Source organism: Equus asinus, chromosome 13, assembly GCF_041296235.1.
Source record: "Equus asinus isolate D_3611 breed Donkey chromosome 13, EquAss-T2T_v2, whole genome shotgun sequence".
Classification (NCBI taxonomy): Eukaryota; Metazoa; Chordata; class Mammalia; order Perissodactyla; family Equidae; genus Equus; species Equus asinus.
Window position 1 is genome coordinate 25,894,372 of NC_091802.1, and position 13,773 is coordinate 25,908,144.

Below are 13,773 nucleotides of genomic sequence, written 5' to 3' on the forward strand. Positions count from 1 at the left end.
TTCCAAATGATCTAGTAATATTCAGACTTCTATATGCAAAAGATGTTACCGGGGCCGGCCTGGTGCCATAGTGGATAAGTTCACACGCTCTGCGTGGGCAGCCTGGGGTTCTCCAGTTTGAAACCTGGGTGCGGACCTACACACTGGTCATCAAGCCACGCTGTGGCAGGAGTCTCACATATAAAATAGAGAAAGATGAGCAGAGATGTTAGATCAGGACCAATCTTCCTCAAAAAAAAAAAGATGTTACTAATATTTAAACTAAGTTTCACTTTATGCCTGGGATAATAATGTTACCTTAATGGGTTTGTTTTAGTTTTTAAGCTTCTAGTTTTCCTTTTTTGTTGAAATAATTTTTTTATGTCATCCTAACAGAGAATCTAAGATGTACTCATTTCACTTTGTAATTTTTAAAAACAGACTAGAGCCGGAAATGAATGAAAAAAACCCAGCCAGACAGAGGCATTCACTTGCAAAGCATAGGAGAGCATATGAGGTCACGAAGTTCTGAGTATAAATGTACTCAGAACCATCCATAAGCTGTTTTGTACACAAAGCACTGAACAAAAGCAAACAAAAAATTCATAATCACTCTGTTCACCTAAGCTTTTCAAGTGAGGGGGTAAGTGGGTGGGGAGGAAGAGTCTGATGGGGTTTAGTAGCAAACCAAATACTCTCGAATAAGAAGGTTAAATGTCGCTTAAGGGATAAGACTGGCAAAACCCACACGCGCTGACCTTATGACCAGTAATTTCACTTGGCGAAGATGTATGTTTAAAAACATCTACCGCGGCTGGCCCTGTGGCCGAGTGGTTAAGTTCATGCGCTCCGCTGCAGGCGGCCCAGTGTTTCGTTGGTTCGAATCCTGGGCGCGGACATGGCACTGCTCATCAGACCACGCTGAGGCAGTGTCCCACATGCCACAGCTAGAAGAACCCACAACGGAGAATACACAACTATGTACCGGGGGGCTTTGGGGAGAAAAAGGAAAAAATAAAATCTTTAAAAATAAATAAATAAATAAATAAATAAATAAAAACATCTACTGCAGCATTATTTACAATGACAATTTAAAACAATTAGTGAATGGCTAAATAAGTAATATTATAAAAATATTACATAGTCATTTAAAATTTTTGAATAATTTTAATGATAGGAAACTGCTCACAGTATACAAAATAGTTAAAGAAAAAATTCACAATAGTAGAATATAATTTTAATTATATAAAAAATAAAAACAAGAACATATTGACAGGAGACTTATAAAGAATGAATGGAAATATTCTGAAACGTTAACAGTGGTTATCTCCTGCACGTGTGTGTATATGTATACACACACATTTCCTAGCCCTGTACCCTGAGAGGGCCTAGAAACAATGACACCCAGTAACAATGAGCACCCCTAGCACCCAGATCTTGGTTTCTAAATACCAGAATCCACTAAAAAGAATCAGGGCTCTTTGCAGAAAGATTGGTTGATTCCAGAGATGGAACAGGGAAAGTATAAGATGAGCCTAGAATAGCTTGTTGTGCCAGAAAGTAAGGAAGGACTCAAAGAATGATCAGGACATCTCAAAAGGACACAAGCCAGCTTGAAGCTTGAAGGGACTTCCATGAATCTGAGAAAATTTTAAATCAAAATAAATAAAGATAGTAACAGATTATGATTAATTGAATAAAATAGGAAAGCACGAGTCTATACTAACATAAATGAATGGTGAACAAATGAAGAAAGGATAAGGCTAAATAAGTAATATTATAAAAATATTACGTTGTAGAATGCCAACTAATAAATATAGAAAGAATTAGTCTTTAAAAAATGGTTATCTCTGAATTGTAATACTATGAGTGTACTTTTTTTGTACACATTTCTATATTGTTCCAGCTTGATAAAATGAGCATGTACTTCTTTTGTAAAAACACTCCAAAAAAGAATCCTCAACAGCTGCCTGAACACACACAACCGAATGCACATCTCTAGAGCAATCTCTAGAGCCACTTTAAAAAGGACAGCGTATGCATATAACTCCCAAACAAGTGCATGTGGTGTCCTGACCCATCTGTTTAGAGAAGAGCTCAGATGTCCTAGGCAGGTGGCTAAAGTTAAAAACAAAACAAAACAGCGAAAACAAACAAAAAACCACAAGAGGCACGCTGAAATTTATGGAAATTTTGTTTTGGTTTTACAATAATTATTGGAGTGAAAAGACGTGACAAAGACCCTTGCTATGATGCCAATGATGAATGGTTAACTGATAAGAAGAAAAGGAGAGGGCGACAGGCTGTAGAACAGGTCACTATCAGGCTGTCATGAAGCCATCTGAGATATATAATTAATCTGTTACTCACCTGGCATCATCATTCATTGTAGTATGGTCAATAGGTGCCATGAAGCTCAGTAGCTTGCTAAGGACATGAAACCTAAATAAAGCAGGAAACAAACAGACAGCAACATTAGTAACTATTAGCCTAGAAAAGGAAACACATTCTAGGAGCTAACAAAGTCCAGAACTGATCACAGGAACATTTGGCTCCAGAGTGGAATAGGGGATAATTCATACACACACCCACTTACAACTATATTTCCCCCTTTTCCCTTAATGCTACAGGAGAAAAGTCGGATAAAAGCACATGGTAAATGACAGCAGTTCAACACAGATCCATTTGTTTCACAGCCCAAAAGAAGAGTAGATACACTTGTGTCCTTGAGCAAGACACTCACCCTTAAACATTACTCCAGGCAAAAGACAGTGAGGACCTGACTGCTCCATTTTCCTCCTCTCCATACATCTTAATCCTTTTTTAGTGTCACTAAAGCTACCTACCGGCAGTAGCACAGGCAGTGGTTTAACACTTGAAACCTCGCCACCACTATCACTCACTAGCACTGCTTCCCTGAGCCAGAAAAGGCTTCCAGAATTCCACATCATCTTTACTCACTAGCCCCAGTGACTCTTTCATGTCCCCATCTTCATATGAAGGAGCACAACTGAGTATACAAGTTTGAGCCCTAGTTCAGTCAAGGTGTTATGGAAATCACCTCCATATTCTACCAATAGAAAAAAATGGTACTGTTCTATGAAGTGTTTTGAGATCCTTTGGTGAAAGGAGCTGAATAAACGTATGACCTTATACAGACCAAATTATACCAAAGAGAATTTAAAGAAGGTATCCCTTTCTGTTCATTATAATTGAAGAGGCTGTACGACAATATGCATATTATAAAATTCTAACCAAAAAAACTCTCCTCTGGGCCGGCCCCATGGCCGAGTGGTTACGTTCACGTGCTCTGCTTCAGGCAGCCCGGGGTTTTGCCAGTTCGGATCCTGGGCGCAGACATGGCACCACTCATCAGGTCATGTTGAAGTGGCATCCCACATGTCACAACTAGAAGGACCCACAACTGAAATATGCAACTATAATCACACACACACAAAAAAAAGATTGGCAACAGGTGTTAGCTCAGGTGCCAATCTTTAAAAACAAAAACAAAAACTCTTCTTGAGCAAAACACTATCCACAAACAAAAATATGATAAATATTTTCATGTGCATAATGTTACAGTTTTAAAAACACTTTTATGCATATCAAATAATTTGATTCTCTGCTGTACTACCCACCACTAAGCCTCCCAAATGTCATTCTTTTTTTAAAAAAAAATTTTTTGGTGAGGAAGATTGGCCCTGAGCTAACATCTTGTGCCAGTCTTCCTCTATTTTGTATGTGGAATGCTGCCACAGCATGGTTTGATGAGCAGTGTGTAGGTCTGCACACAAGATCCGAACCTGTGAACCCCAGGCCGCCAAAGCACTGTCTTAGCCACTGTGCCACTGGGCTAGCCTCTCATTCTTATTTTTAACAAATGAATTTTACAAGAATAACAGTGATGACATTTTTCACATTACTAGAATAATAGAAAAAGTATAAATTCACTATAGAAAATTTGGAAAACAAACCAACTAAGCACACACAAAAATGCATAGTTCCTCCACCTACAGACAACTGTTATTAACATTTTGGTTAGTTATGTTTGTTTTACATAGTGATCCTGTTTTATATATATATATATATATATACATACACACACATACACACACACCCACACCCACACACACACAATTTCATATCCTCTTTTTTTCACTTAGCATTGTATCTGAATAGCTATATACAATTCCAGGAGTGGAAGTACCATAATATATTTCCATATTTTTGAACATTTATATTGCTTCCAATTCTTCACTTTTTATAAGATGCAAAAACAAAATCTCTGTGCATCATACTTTTTTTAAACATCTATCTCCTACTTATAAAAATATATAATTCTTGTAAAAACAATCCAAATACAGAAATGTATAGAGAACTGACAAGTCCCCCGTAGTCTGCTCTCCCAGCAACAATCACTGTTAGTTAAAACTGTTAAGTTTGACTGCAGCGTTTTCCATATAGAAGACAAACATAAACAAGACATTTTTCATATAAAAATGAGATTATAATATACTTAATATTCTGCATTATGCTTTTTTCCACTGAACCATACGTCATATTCTATTCTTTTTTCATAGTCGTATTGTAGATCCACTTATATATAATACTGAGTAAAATACTAATAATCAATCGTTATAATTACTTCCAAAAACCAAAATATTTCTTTTTATATAAATCATTTTCTAGCATCCAACTAGCAAGTCCGACCAGGCTGATGCCACTGACCAGCTATCATGTAAACTAATGTTTCCACAAGGTAACGTGTTCATCTTTGCTATGACATTTCTGGAAATTTCTCTCCAACCCTATCACAAACCAAGAGCAAAACTTGCTCACTGGTGGAACTTGGTATCAGTGATGATAGCTGGCACACCCCACCAACTCCCCCGAGGTCTAATTGAAGGAGTTATTTATAATATTCTCATCCGGCCTGGACCACTTGTTTAAATGAAGGAGCACAATTGAGTACATAAGTTTGATCCCTAGGCCTTCAGTCAAGGTGTTGTCTGAAGGGCAGAATTCTAATATAGCCAAGACATCATTTTGGTGCCTGCGTAGGCCAGGTGGTCCTGCCCGGAGAACCAACTCACCAGCCACAGGTTAGAAGCATGGGCTCTGGAATCAGACCAATTGGCTCCAATCCCAGTTTGCTACTTAGTAGTTCTGTAACACAGCATGAGTTACTTATCTTCTCTAAGCATTTTATATAAATTAGCTAATTTAATCTGCATGACAATCCTGAGATGTGACTTTTATTAGTGTACTTTTTCACAGATGAGGAAATGGAAGCACAGAGATGTAAAGTAACTTGCCTCAGGTCAAAAGGCCAGTAACTGGAAGAGTCAGATTGCAAACCTGGATAGCTTAGCATCAGGGACTGTGCTTTTCCTACCTCTGCATGTAAACTGCTCAGGAGGGCCCGACAGTGAGTTAGTTATCACTATTGCTATAAAGAAAGGTCACTCTGATCCTGACCATATTGCACACATTCATAGTCACAAGGAGAGCCAGGAGAATACGGACAACAAAACCGCAAACAATTCAAACACGTGACCTTATTTATTACCTTTATTTTACTTTTTATTTTGCAATGAGTCTAGATCTATAGAAAAGTTGCAAAACTAGTGCAGAGAGTTCATACATACCCTCACCCAGCTCCCACTACTGTTAACAACTTACATAAACATAGTGTAATTTACAAAATCAGAAAATTAACATTGGTACAATACTGTTAACTAAACTATAGACCTTATTCAACTTTCACCCATTTTTACCCTAATGTTCTTTTTCTTTCCAGGATCCGATCTAGGACCCCACATTGCACCTAGCTGTGATGTCTCCTTAGTCTCCTCCAATCTGTGACAGTCCCTCAGTCTTCCTTGTTTTTCAATGACTCGCTACAGTCTACAAATAAAGTCCAAATTCTTAGTATAGCCATGACCTAGCACTCTCTTATTGATATAGCCCCATCTCCTGCCATTCCCCATATCCACTCTAAGTCTCTCCCAAAACAAATTAATTGCAGTTCCCAGAATGACCATGCACACTCTCAAGTCTGCATTTTTGCAAACATTATTCTTTTTTGGCCTTTCTCTGGACCAACTCAGTTCTTTCTAGTCTGCTCGGTGTGAAGTATGGATGTCGCATCTTACAGAAAGACTTTCTGAGCAGTCAGGTAACCCGACACCAGGATGATCTCCAGCACAGCACTTCCCACACAGCATCACTGTCTGCTTATCGTCCGCCATCCTCTCCATACTACATGTGCCTTGAGGGCAGAATGGGTATCACGCAGCACCTAATATTATTCCTAGAACTTCAGAAAGAAGCCTTCTTATATTTTAGTAAACCACTTCCCATATTTTACTGTTTAGCCCCTGTTTAAATAGAATGTCTGTTTCCCACTTGCCTGTTGCCAGAATAAGATTTCAAATGCCTCTGGATTTGTAGCGCTGTGGGAATCTAAATCACTATCAAAATGGTAGAAAAACAGAATTATATAATTTCAGTGACACAAACCTCTAAGGAACAGTTTCATGAGGTTAGTTTAATAAATTAATATAAGAAAAGCAGTCCAATGACTGGGAAGAAGCCTGCAACCACCTAACCTGGTCTCTGTTAAGGAAGTCTCCAGTAATCCCTGTTGTGCATGGGGAGAGGCAGACAAGCCCCAGAGCCCAGGCCTTGGCGGTCATTAAGATGTTAAATCTCGTGCTGAAAATTCCTGGTGATTTAATCAATAAGGTATAATTTCTAGTGAAATAAATAAAAAGGACTTTGTTGAAAAGAAAGAAAAGAGAAAGGTGCTATTAAAACAAAATCTTGTCTTTTAATTTCAACCTGATAAATAATAACTCTGATAAATTTATTTTGATTTGGGAAACAACAGACCCACGTTCTCCTTGCCATGCTAGAAAAGTACTCACTTCTCCAACACTCATCCAGATTCCTTTATCTGTGTCATGTTTAAAGCTATAGCCATTCTCATTACCTGATGTGCATGTTAATTCTACTGTCATAATCATCCAAAACCATATTCTGACTGACTAATGTCTACAAGGCACCACAGTAGATAATAAGGTTGGAACTGCCTTAAAGTATAAAGCCGCACAGTTCTTGCCCTCAAGGGGCATACAAATATAGCTACTTGCCCCAACAGTTCTAAAATTTGTAACAATACAATAATGTAGAAAAGGCATTTTCTTCCTCTCTCAGTTCTTTTGAAGACTATATATTTGCAACAGCAACACCAACAGATAAACACAAGAGAAACCAAAGAAACTAACAGTTTCGAATGTTTACTATGTACCAGACATTTACACATTATTTTAGTCTTCAAACCAAATCTATACAGTAGGGATTATTATCTCCACTCAGTAAAGGAGAAAAGTAAGGCAAAGAAAATAACAGTCAAAAATCGTATAGCCAGACAGAGCCCATCTCCTGATTTGAAATCCTGGCTCCTCCCTCGAGGGAATATTTACAGCCTCATAAAGCTTTAATTTAAAAGTACAGTACTGGAGAAAAATTTGATCTCAAAACTGGGGCCGGCCCCATGGCCGAGTGGTTAAGTTTGCGCACTCTGCTTCAGCGGCCCAGGGTTTCACCAGTTCGAATCCTGGGCACGGACATGGCACCGCTCATTGAGCCACACTGAGGCGGCATCCCACATGACACAACTAGAAGGACCCACAACTAAAAATACACAACTAAGTACCAGGGGGCTTTAGGAGTAAAACGAAAACTAAAATCTTTAAAAACAAAAAAAAAATTAAAGAATAAGGTACTCATTCAGCCTGGCCAATTATAAGGTCCTATTAGCAACACTCTTCTTTAAATCCTTACAAAGGTGAGGGGTGCAGAAGAGACAGGTTGAAAAGAGGCATGTATGTGAGTGAGCAAGTAAATGAGCACTAGGCCAGGAGACTGACCCAGTGTTGGAATAATAATAGCAATAATAATGATGGTAATAATGGCAACAAATAATTCTATAGTGCTGACTGTGTAGCTGGCACTGTTCTAAGAGCTGCATATATACTTACTCACTTAATCCTCACAGCAAGCCTACTAGTCTGGTACTATCACCACTCCCATTTAACAGATGAAGAAACTAGCACAGAGTTTAAGGGTCTTGCCCAAAGTAACTACCAGTCAATGTCAAAGCTGGGATTCAAACTCAGGCAGTCAGGCTCTTGAGTCCTTGCTTTTTTTTCCTTTTCTTTTAGATTGGCACCTGAGCTAGCAACTGTTGCCAATCTTTTTTTTTTCTTCTCCCCAAAGCCCCCCGGTACATAGTTGTATATATTAGTTGTGGGTCCTTCTAGTTGTGGCATGTGGGACACCGCCTCGGCGTGGCCTGATGAGTGGTGCCATGTCCGCACCCAGGATCCAAACCCGCAAAACCCTGGGCTGCCAAAGCGGAGCGTGCAAACTTAACCACTCGGCCACAGGGCCAGCCTCTTGAGTCCTTGCTCTCAACCATTACACTGAAAACGAACCTGGAGAAGTATGAAGATTTGGAGATTTCAACATATGAAAAAAGTTAAATTATGACAATTTAAGCTGAGATTTAAGAGAAGTGACTTCGAATCAAAAGATGATGAAAGCTACTTTGCACTTCTGCAAAGTTAAAAAAAGGTAAGCATTTCCTGATGAGTTTTGTTAAATACTAAAACAGGTTAATTAAAGTAGTTGTGAAATCTGCTTCTCTGAAGATATTTAAAAATGAGATAGATCCACATTTGTCTAAAGGGAATTTAATGACAGGCAGGCTCTAATAAGGATGTAGGATTAGCTATCTGCCTAAAACCGTCTGAACGCAATGAGTTTAAGACTTTTTTCAATGTGCACCTGAATTACAAGTTGTTTCTTTGACACTGAGGCATTATGTGAATATTATGTAATATATATATATATAGTCACAAGGAATCTAAGTCCAAAAGCATCGCAATGTCACGTCCTACTCTTGTTCCTTCTTTTGTCTGCATACTTATAAGACTCCTTAAAGAGCTCACAGGGTTGAGGGGTTTCCTACAGTCAGAAAATTCTGTTTTCTCATAAAAATTATATTTCTCATCTCATTTAAGCATATTGTTAACCTTCTCTGGAATCCCTCATTTATATCCTTTTAGCATACTGTGTGTACACGTATGGCATTGTGAAAATGGACCAATATAATCCTATTCTAAATAAGACTCCAAAATAAAATTTTTATATTGTTCTACAGAAATCACTTTTTAAAACTAAGACAATTGGAACTATCGTGTCTTATTTTCCTATTATTTCTCTTTCAGGAAAATGCAAATATTATTTAACCCATCCATTCACAACAGGAGAACAAAAAGTAAAGGAAACTCTATCTCCATTTTAGGGTAAGAAAAACTGAGTCTCAAAAAAGCCTCAAATATTGTTTTAGTTATTTTTCTGATCCTTAAAAACAGACATTAGAAGAAACAGAAAAGTGACATAATAGCCAAACGGCAAGAGAAGGGATACAACATACCATCTTAACATTTTTTCTAAAAATAACTCACCGAAGTTTCCTTCCTTTGCTGGCTTTCCTATCTACTTTCTTGTGGATTTTGCTTCGTAACTTCTGGATTGCAAGCCACTGCCTGGGAAATTCACAAACATGTTATGCATCATCACTAAGAGAAATAGTTATACGTATTGACAAATTGGAATTTTTCTCACTAACAACCCTGCAGAAAGAAATCATCAACCTCTATCAAGTTCCTCAAAATAGTCTGGGGCCAAAGCGACTAATCAATTGAAGAGGATTTGTGCAATGGCAAAAAAACAAACTGCAGCTGGGAAATTCTACAGCAAATTTGGTTAACAATGCTCCTTAGATTTGGGGCTGCTGTGACAAGCACTAAATCTACCAGCCTGCAGGAGAACCCATCAAACTGCGGAGAGCTGATTCGGTTTGCTCTTCATGTTTGAGCTGTGCAGCGTGTTCTCTTACTAACATTGCCACTGCTGTTTGGTTGGAACATGTGAACCCTTTAAATCTAATTTTCCCTTTGTTAATACCCAACTGCTTTTTCTTGGGCTTTCCAATTTTTGCTAAGTTTTAATGACTATCCTTTACTAATACTACTTTTACGGTCATTTTATTTATTTAATTTTCATTTCACCTATAATATTTCAGAATATGTTGCTAAAAGGTAAGGGCTCTTCCCCCCCAACATAATCTCAACACCACCGTCACACCCAAAAAAAGTTGACAATAATTCTGTACTATCGAAAATTCAGTCAGTTTTCAAACTCCCCAGATTGTCTCAATTTTACAGTTGGTTTGTTTGAATCAGGATCCAAACAAGATTCATATATTCTGCAGTCATTTTAGATTAAAAGGAATTAATTTTTCAAATAAAGGATACTGAGCTCAGAAAATCTTCATAAATTGCTCATATGAACAAATGTGAAAGAAAGAAGGAGAAACAGCAGCAGCTAGTCATCTTACCTGATTTATACAACGAAAACTCAACATCAGAAAAGAAAAATCTAGGGAAATCCAATTACTGTAATCTTAATATAATCTTAATTACCATAATCTATTTTATTGTAAAGTCAGATAAATGTACAATATAATCACCACTTAAATGCAATTTGCTCTATCACATTAAATTTATAGTTAACAGCTCTCTATAGCATTCCAGAGATATACAAAATATCAACAACATCCTATCCTAAAATTCAAACATCGTTTTACTCAAATAAAATTATTTCATCAATATAAATTTTTCATTGCGTTCTCAAAACGCTCTCTGCCCAGATTCCATTCTAGCACGTGCAGCTTTTGTTTCCTTTCATGCTTTTGCAAATTATGGCTCATGGCTATTTAAATGTACACTATTCATTAGGTAGCACTCTAAATGCCCTTTTTATTTTCCAACCACAGGATGACGCATACACACAAGAGCCTTCCTTCACTACTTTACATTCTACCCTGACATCTGGGTAATGCTGCCATGTTCCATTTCTAATTGTGCTGAAGCTTTTACCGAAGGGGTGGAGGTCTAAATTAGGGCAGACTCTAACAAAGCAGATTCAACTACGAGCAGGGAACCTGTTGTGCACAGTGCCACGTTCTGACAGCTGAGAGCACACATTTGGGTGGGTGCTTTTTATCCTCTGGTCAGAGATGGATACAAATACAATCACAATCCAAACCAGAGAGCAAAGAGCATAAGAAGGACTTTGTAAAACAAACACCGATAGGTGTTTTATAATCTCTTATTCAAACTGCACTTAAGGCTTATAAGGTAAACAAATAGGATTTCCATCACGTTGTCTTTCTAACTTTTATTATCTTGCTTAACTTTTATAATAATAGAGCCAATCTCTGCCTTGGAGACAGAATGAAGGGGACTCAAAGGGAGAAACTATTACATAGGCTGCTTGCATGAACAGAAAGCCATATCTAAATTACCTTCCCATGGCCACCTGATCATTGGGATCCAAGGAGCTGGTCTTCCGTTCTATGAGTTCTCGAAGGAGCTAGAGGCAAAAGGAAATCCATTGATTTATTTATCATCTCCCAGCACCACCTGACTTTAAAAGGGCACAGTAGGAATTCTGAATGGCATAGTGACAGCTCTAAAACTACAATCAATAAGGGACAAGTCAGTGGCAAGAGCATGACTGAATTCCCGTTAACCCTTTCATATTTATGTATCTTTAAAAAGGGGGCTATGGCAACAGCTGAGAACAGAAGTCCATTTGGAAGACTTATTGTGCTGCAGTTCATTTCAAATGGGTCAATGAGTGTGCAACATTCCCTTCACTGTTTTTATGATTAGTTTTGTCCACCTCATCGATATCAATGGAGAATCTTTAAAAGGTCAGGGAGGAAGGGCTACGTGGCAAAAAGGAAAATGCATCAGCTTCTCACCAATAGGATAATGGTACATGGTTAACTTCTGACCTATAACCTCTAGCAGTCAGGAAGGTCTTCCCCAGGCAAAAGCCTTTATTATATATAATTAAAAGTGCGGACTTCATCCTCTTGCTTTCCATGGCTGGTACTCTACCCTGCTTACTATTAAGTGATTTAACCATATATGACACCAACACATTCACAGTGACAACTATTCTGAGAGGGAACCTAAAAGAAGTCATATGTGTGTGCTGCAAATACAACACAGAGAACCAGTTTCTCATCCTATACAATTAACTCCATGGGAACTCTAAATTACTCTCCCACTCTCCTCTTAACCCTGGGTAGTCCACTGCATGCAATCGGAGTCTAAATCTATATCATTCACACAGACTTAAGAATTTGCATTGGATCTTCAAGTCCTAGGTGAAGAGACGCAATGGATTTAAAAGTTAAACATTAAAGGAGGAGAATTTTAAATTACAACACTAAAACTAGATATCATCTCTCCTGTGCAAGCGCTCTATGCAGGGAAATAGCAGCAGATTAAAATTCCAAAAATCTTCTGAGAGAAATCTAAGAGAAGACACTAAAATAAACTAGTTCCTGCTAATCTTCTGTCAATAATACAGGTTTGACTTTAAAAGTTGTTTCTTCACAGAAATAAGTAATTCTTTTGTAGGAAAGGCATGGTAGCAATATAATTATCTCACCAAGGTAAACAGCTGAAGTCTGTGAGAGGATAGAAAAGGAGGAATGAATTCCTATGAAAGCAGTTCACGCTCTCATTTCCATTTGTTTATGTAAGAAGGCTCTAGAAGAAGTAAAACAAATTTATAAAAATATTCATTTCCATATAAGATGAATCTTTATTGCAAAAGGGAAAAGGGTATCTCAATCGCAATTAAAAAACCTCCTGTGATGTTTTTTCATTTGCTTATTTGGGACATTACTACAGCAATTACGTTTAAAAATGTGGGGACCAGAGGGCACTGGTTTATTATCACTAGAAAACAGCAAGCTATTTCTCTACCCTGTTTATCTGATTGATTCCCAACATCTTTCTGGCAGCCAATCTATCAGTTTATCTCTCCTACTTCATCACAGTCACTTCTGGCAGCTAAATACAAGATCCAAATCCAGTGTTACACAGACATACGACACAGTAAACCTGTGTAACACTGCCACTCTGTAAACAGCTGCCCTTAAGGCTAAGCAAAAATGGGCTCTGGTTCCTAGTCAATATTCTGTCAAAAGAAAGGTTGGGAGGTAGAAGAGAGAGAGGTTAATAAGAAACGAATAAAAAATAAAGAAAAAGAGGAAGAAGAAAACGAAGAGAAAGAAAATAATAAAAAGGAAGAAAATAATGGAATGGCTACATCTTATTGTCCTTACCTCGTCCCAGCCACATAAGAGATTTTACAACAACCGCTCCTGTTGTCCTAATCATCTCTGATCCCTGGACTGGGAGCACTGGGAGCAAGTGCTCACGGAAGGCTGCCCCAGCACAAGAGGGGCGATGCTCTGGAACAAAGCCCAAACGCCCTTCCCAAGGGCTGGAACCTGGGGCTGCACAACTACAGCGGATCTCCCACTTGCAGGGGTCTCTGCGTTCAGACACCAAGTTGGTCCGGCATTCACCTGCAAGTGCTCTGTGTACTCTCTGTGTTCTGGGTTGCATTTCCAGTACCCAAGTGCCTCGCACAGCTATTCTTAGTCATTCATGAGTAGGAAGATGGTTTTATGAGTCTATCTGGCCAAATCTAGTTTATTCAGTCCAATGTTTCAGAAGATTTTGTTGTGTACAAAGGAAGAATGAGAATGTAGCAAGAAAATACAAGTAAAACTAGTCCCATGGCTACTGCTATTTCCCACAGGTATCACTATCACTGGGTTTAAATTTA

The 13,773-nt window shown here is 38.2% G+C and overlaps 1 protein-coding gene across 3 annotated transcripts in view; it reads right to left on the reverse strand.

Annotated features, from left to right (window-relative positions):
• Nucleotides 1-13,773, reverse strand: part of AATF (apoptosis antagonizing transcription factor) — a 101,114-nt gene that overhangs the window by 24,973 nt on the left and 62,368 nt on the right. The window contains exons 9-12 of one of the 3 annotated variants that reach the window (XM_070482841.1): nucleotides 11,423-11,490; nucleotides 9,519-9,599; nucleotides 2,350-2,421; nucleotides 738-971 (exon numbers count right to left, since the gene is read on the reverse strand). In XM_070482841.1, the coding sequence (XP_070338942.1) occupies nucleotides 785-971; nucleotides 2,350-2,421; nucleotides 9,519-9,599; nucleotides 11,423-11,490 (408 nt within the window). In that variant the 3' untranslated portion in view covers nucleotides 738-784. The remainder of the gene's footprint in view (nucleotides 1-737; nucleotides 972-2,349; nucleotides 2,422-9,518; nucleotides 9,600-11,422; nucleotides 11,491-13,773) is intronic. The other 2 variants (XM_014862268.3, XR_006512271.2) reach the window with 2 other exon arrangements.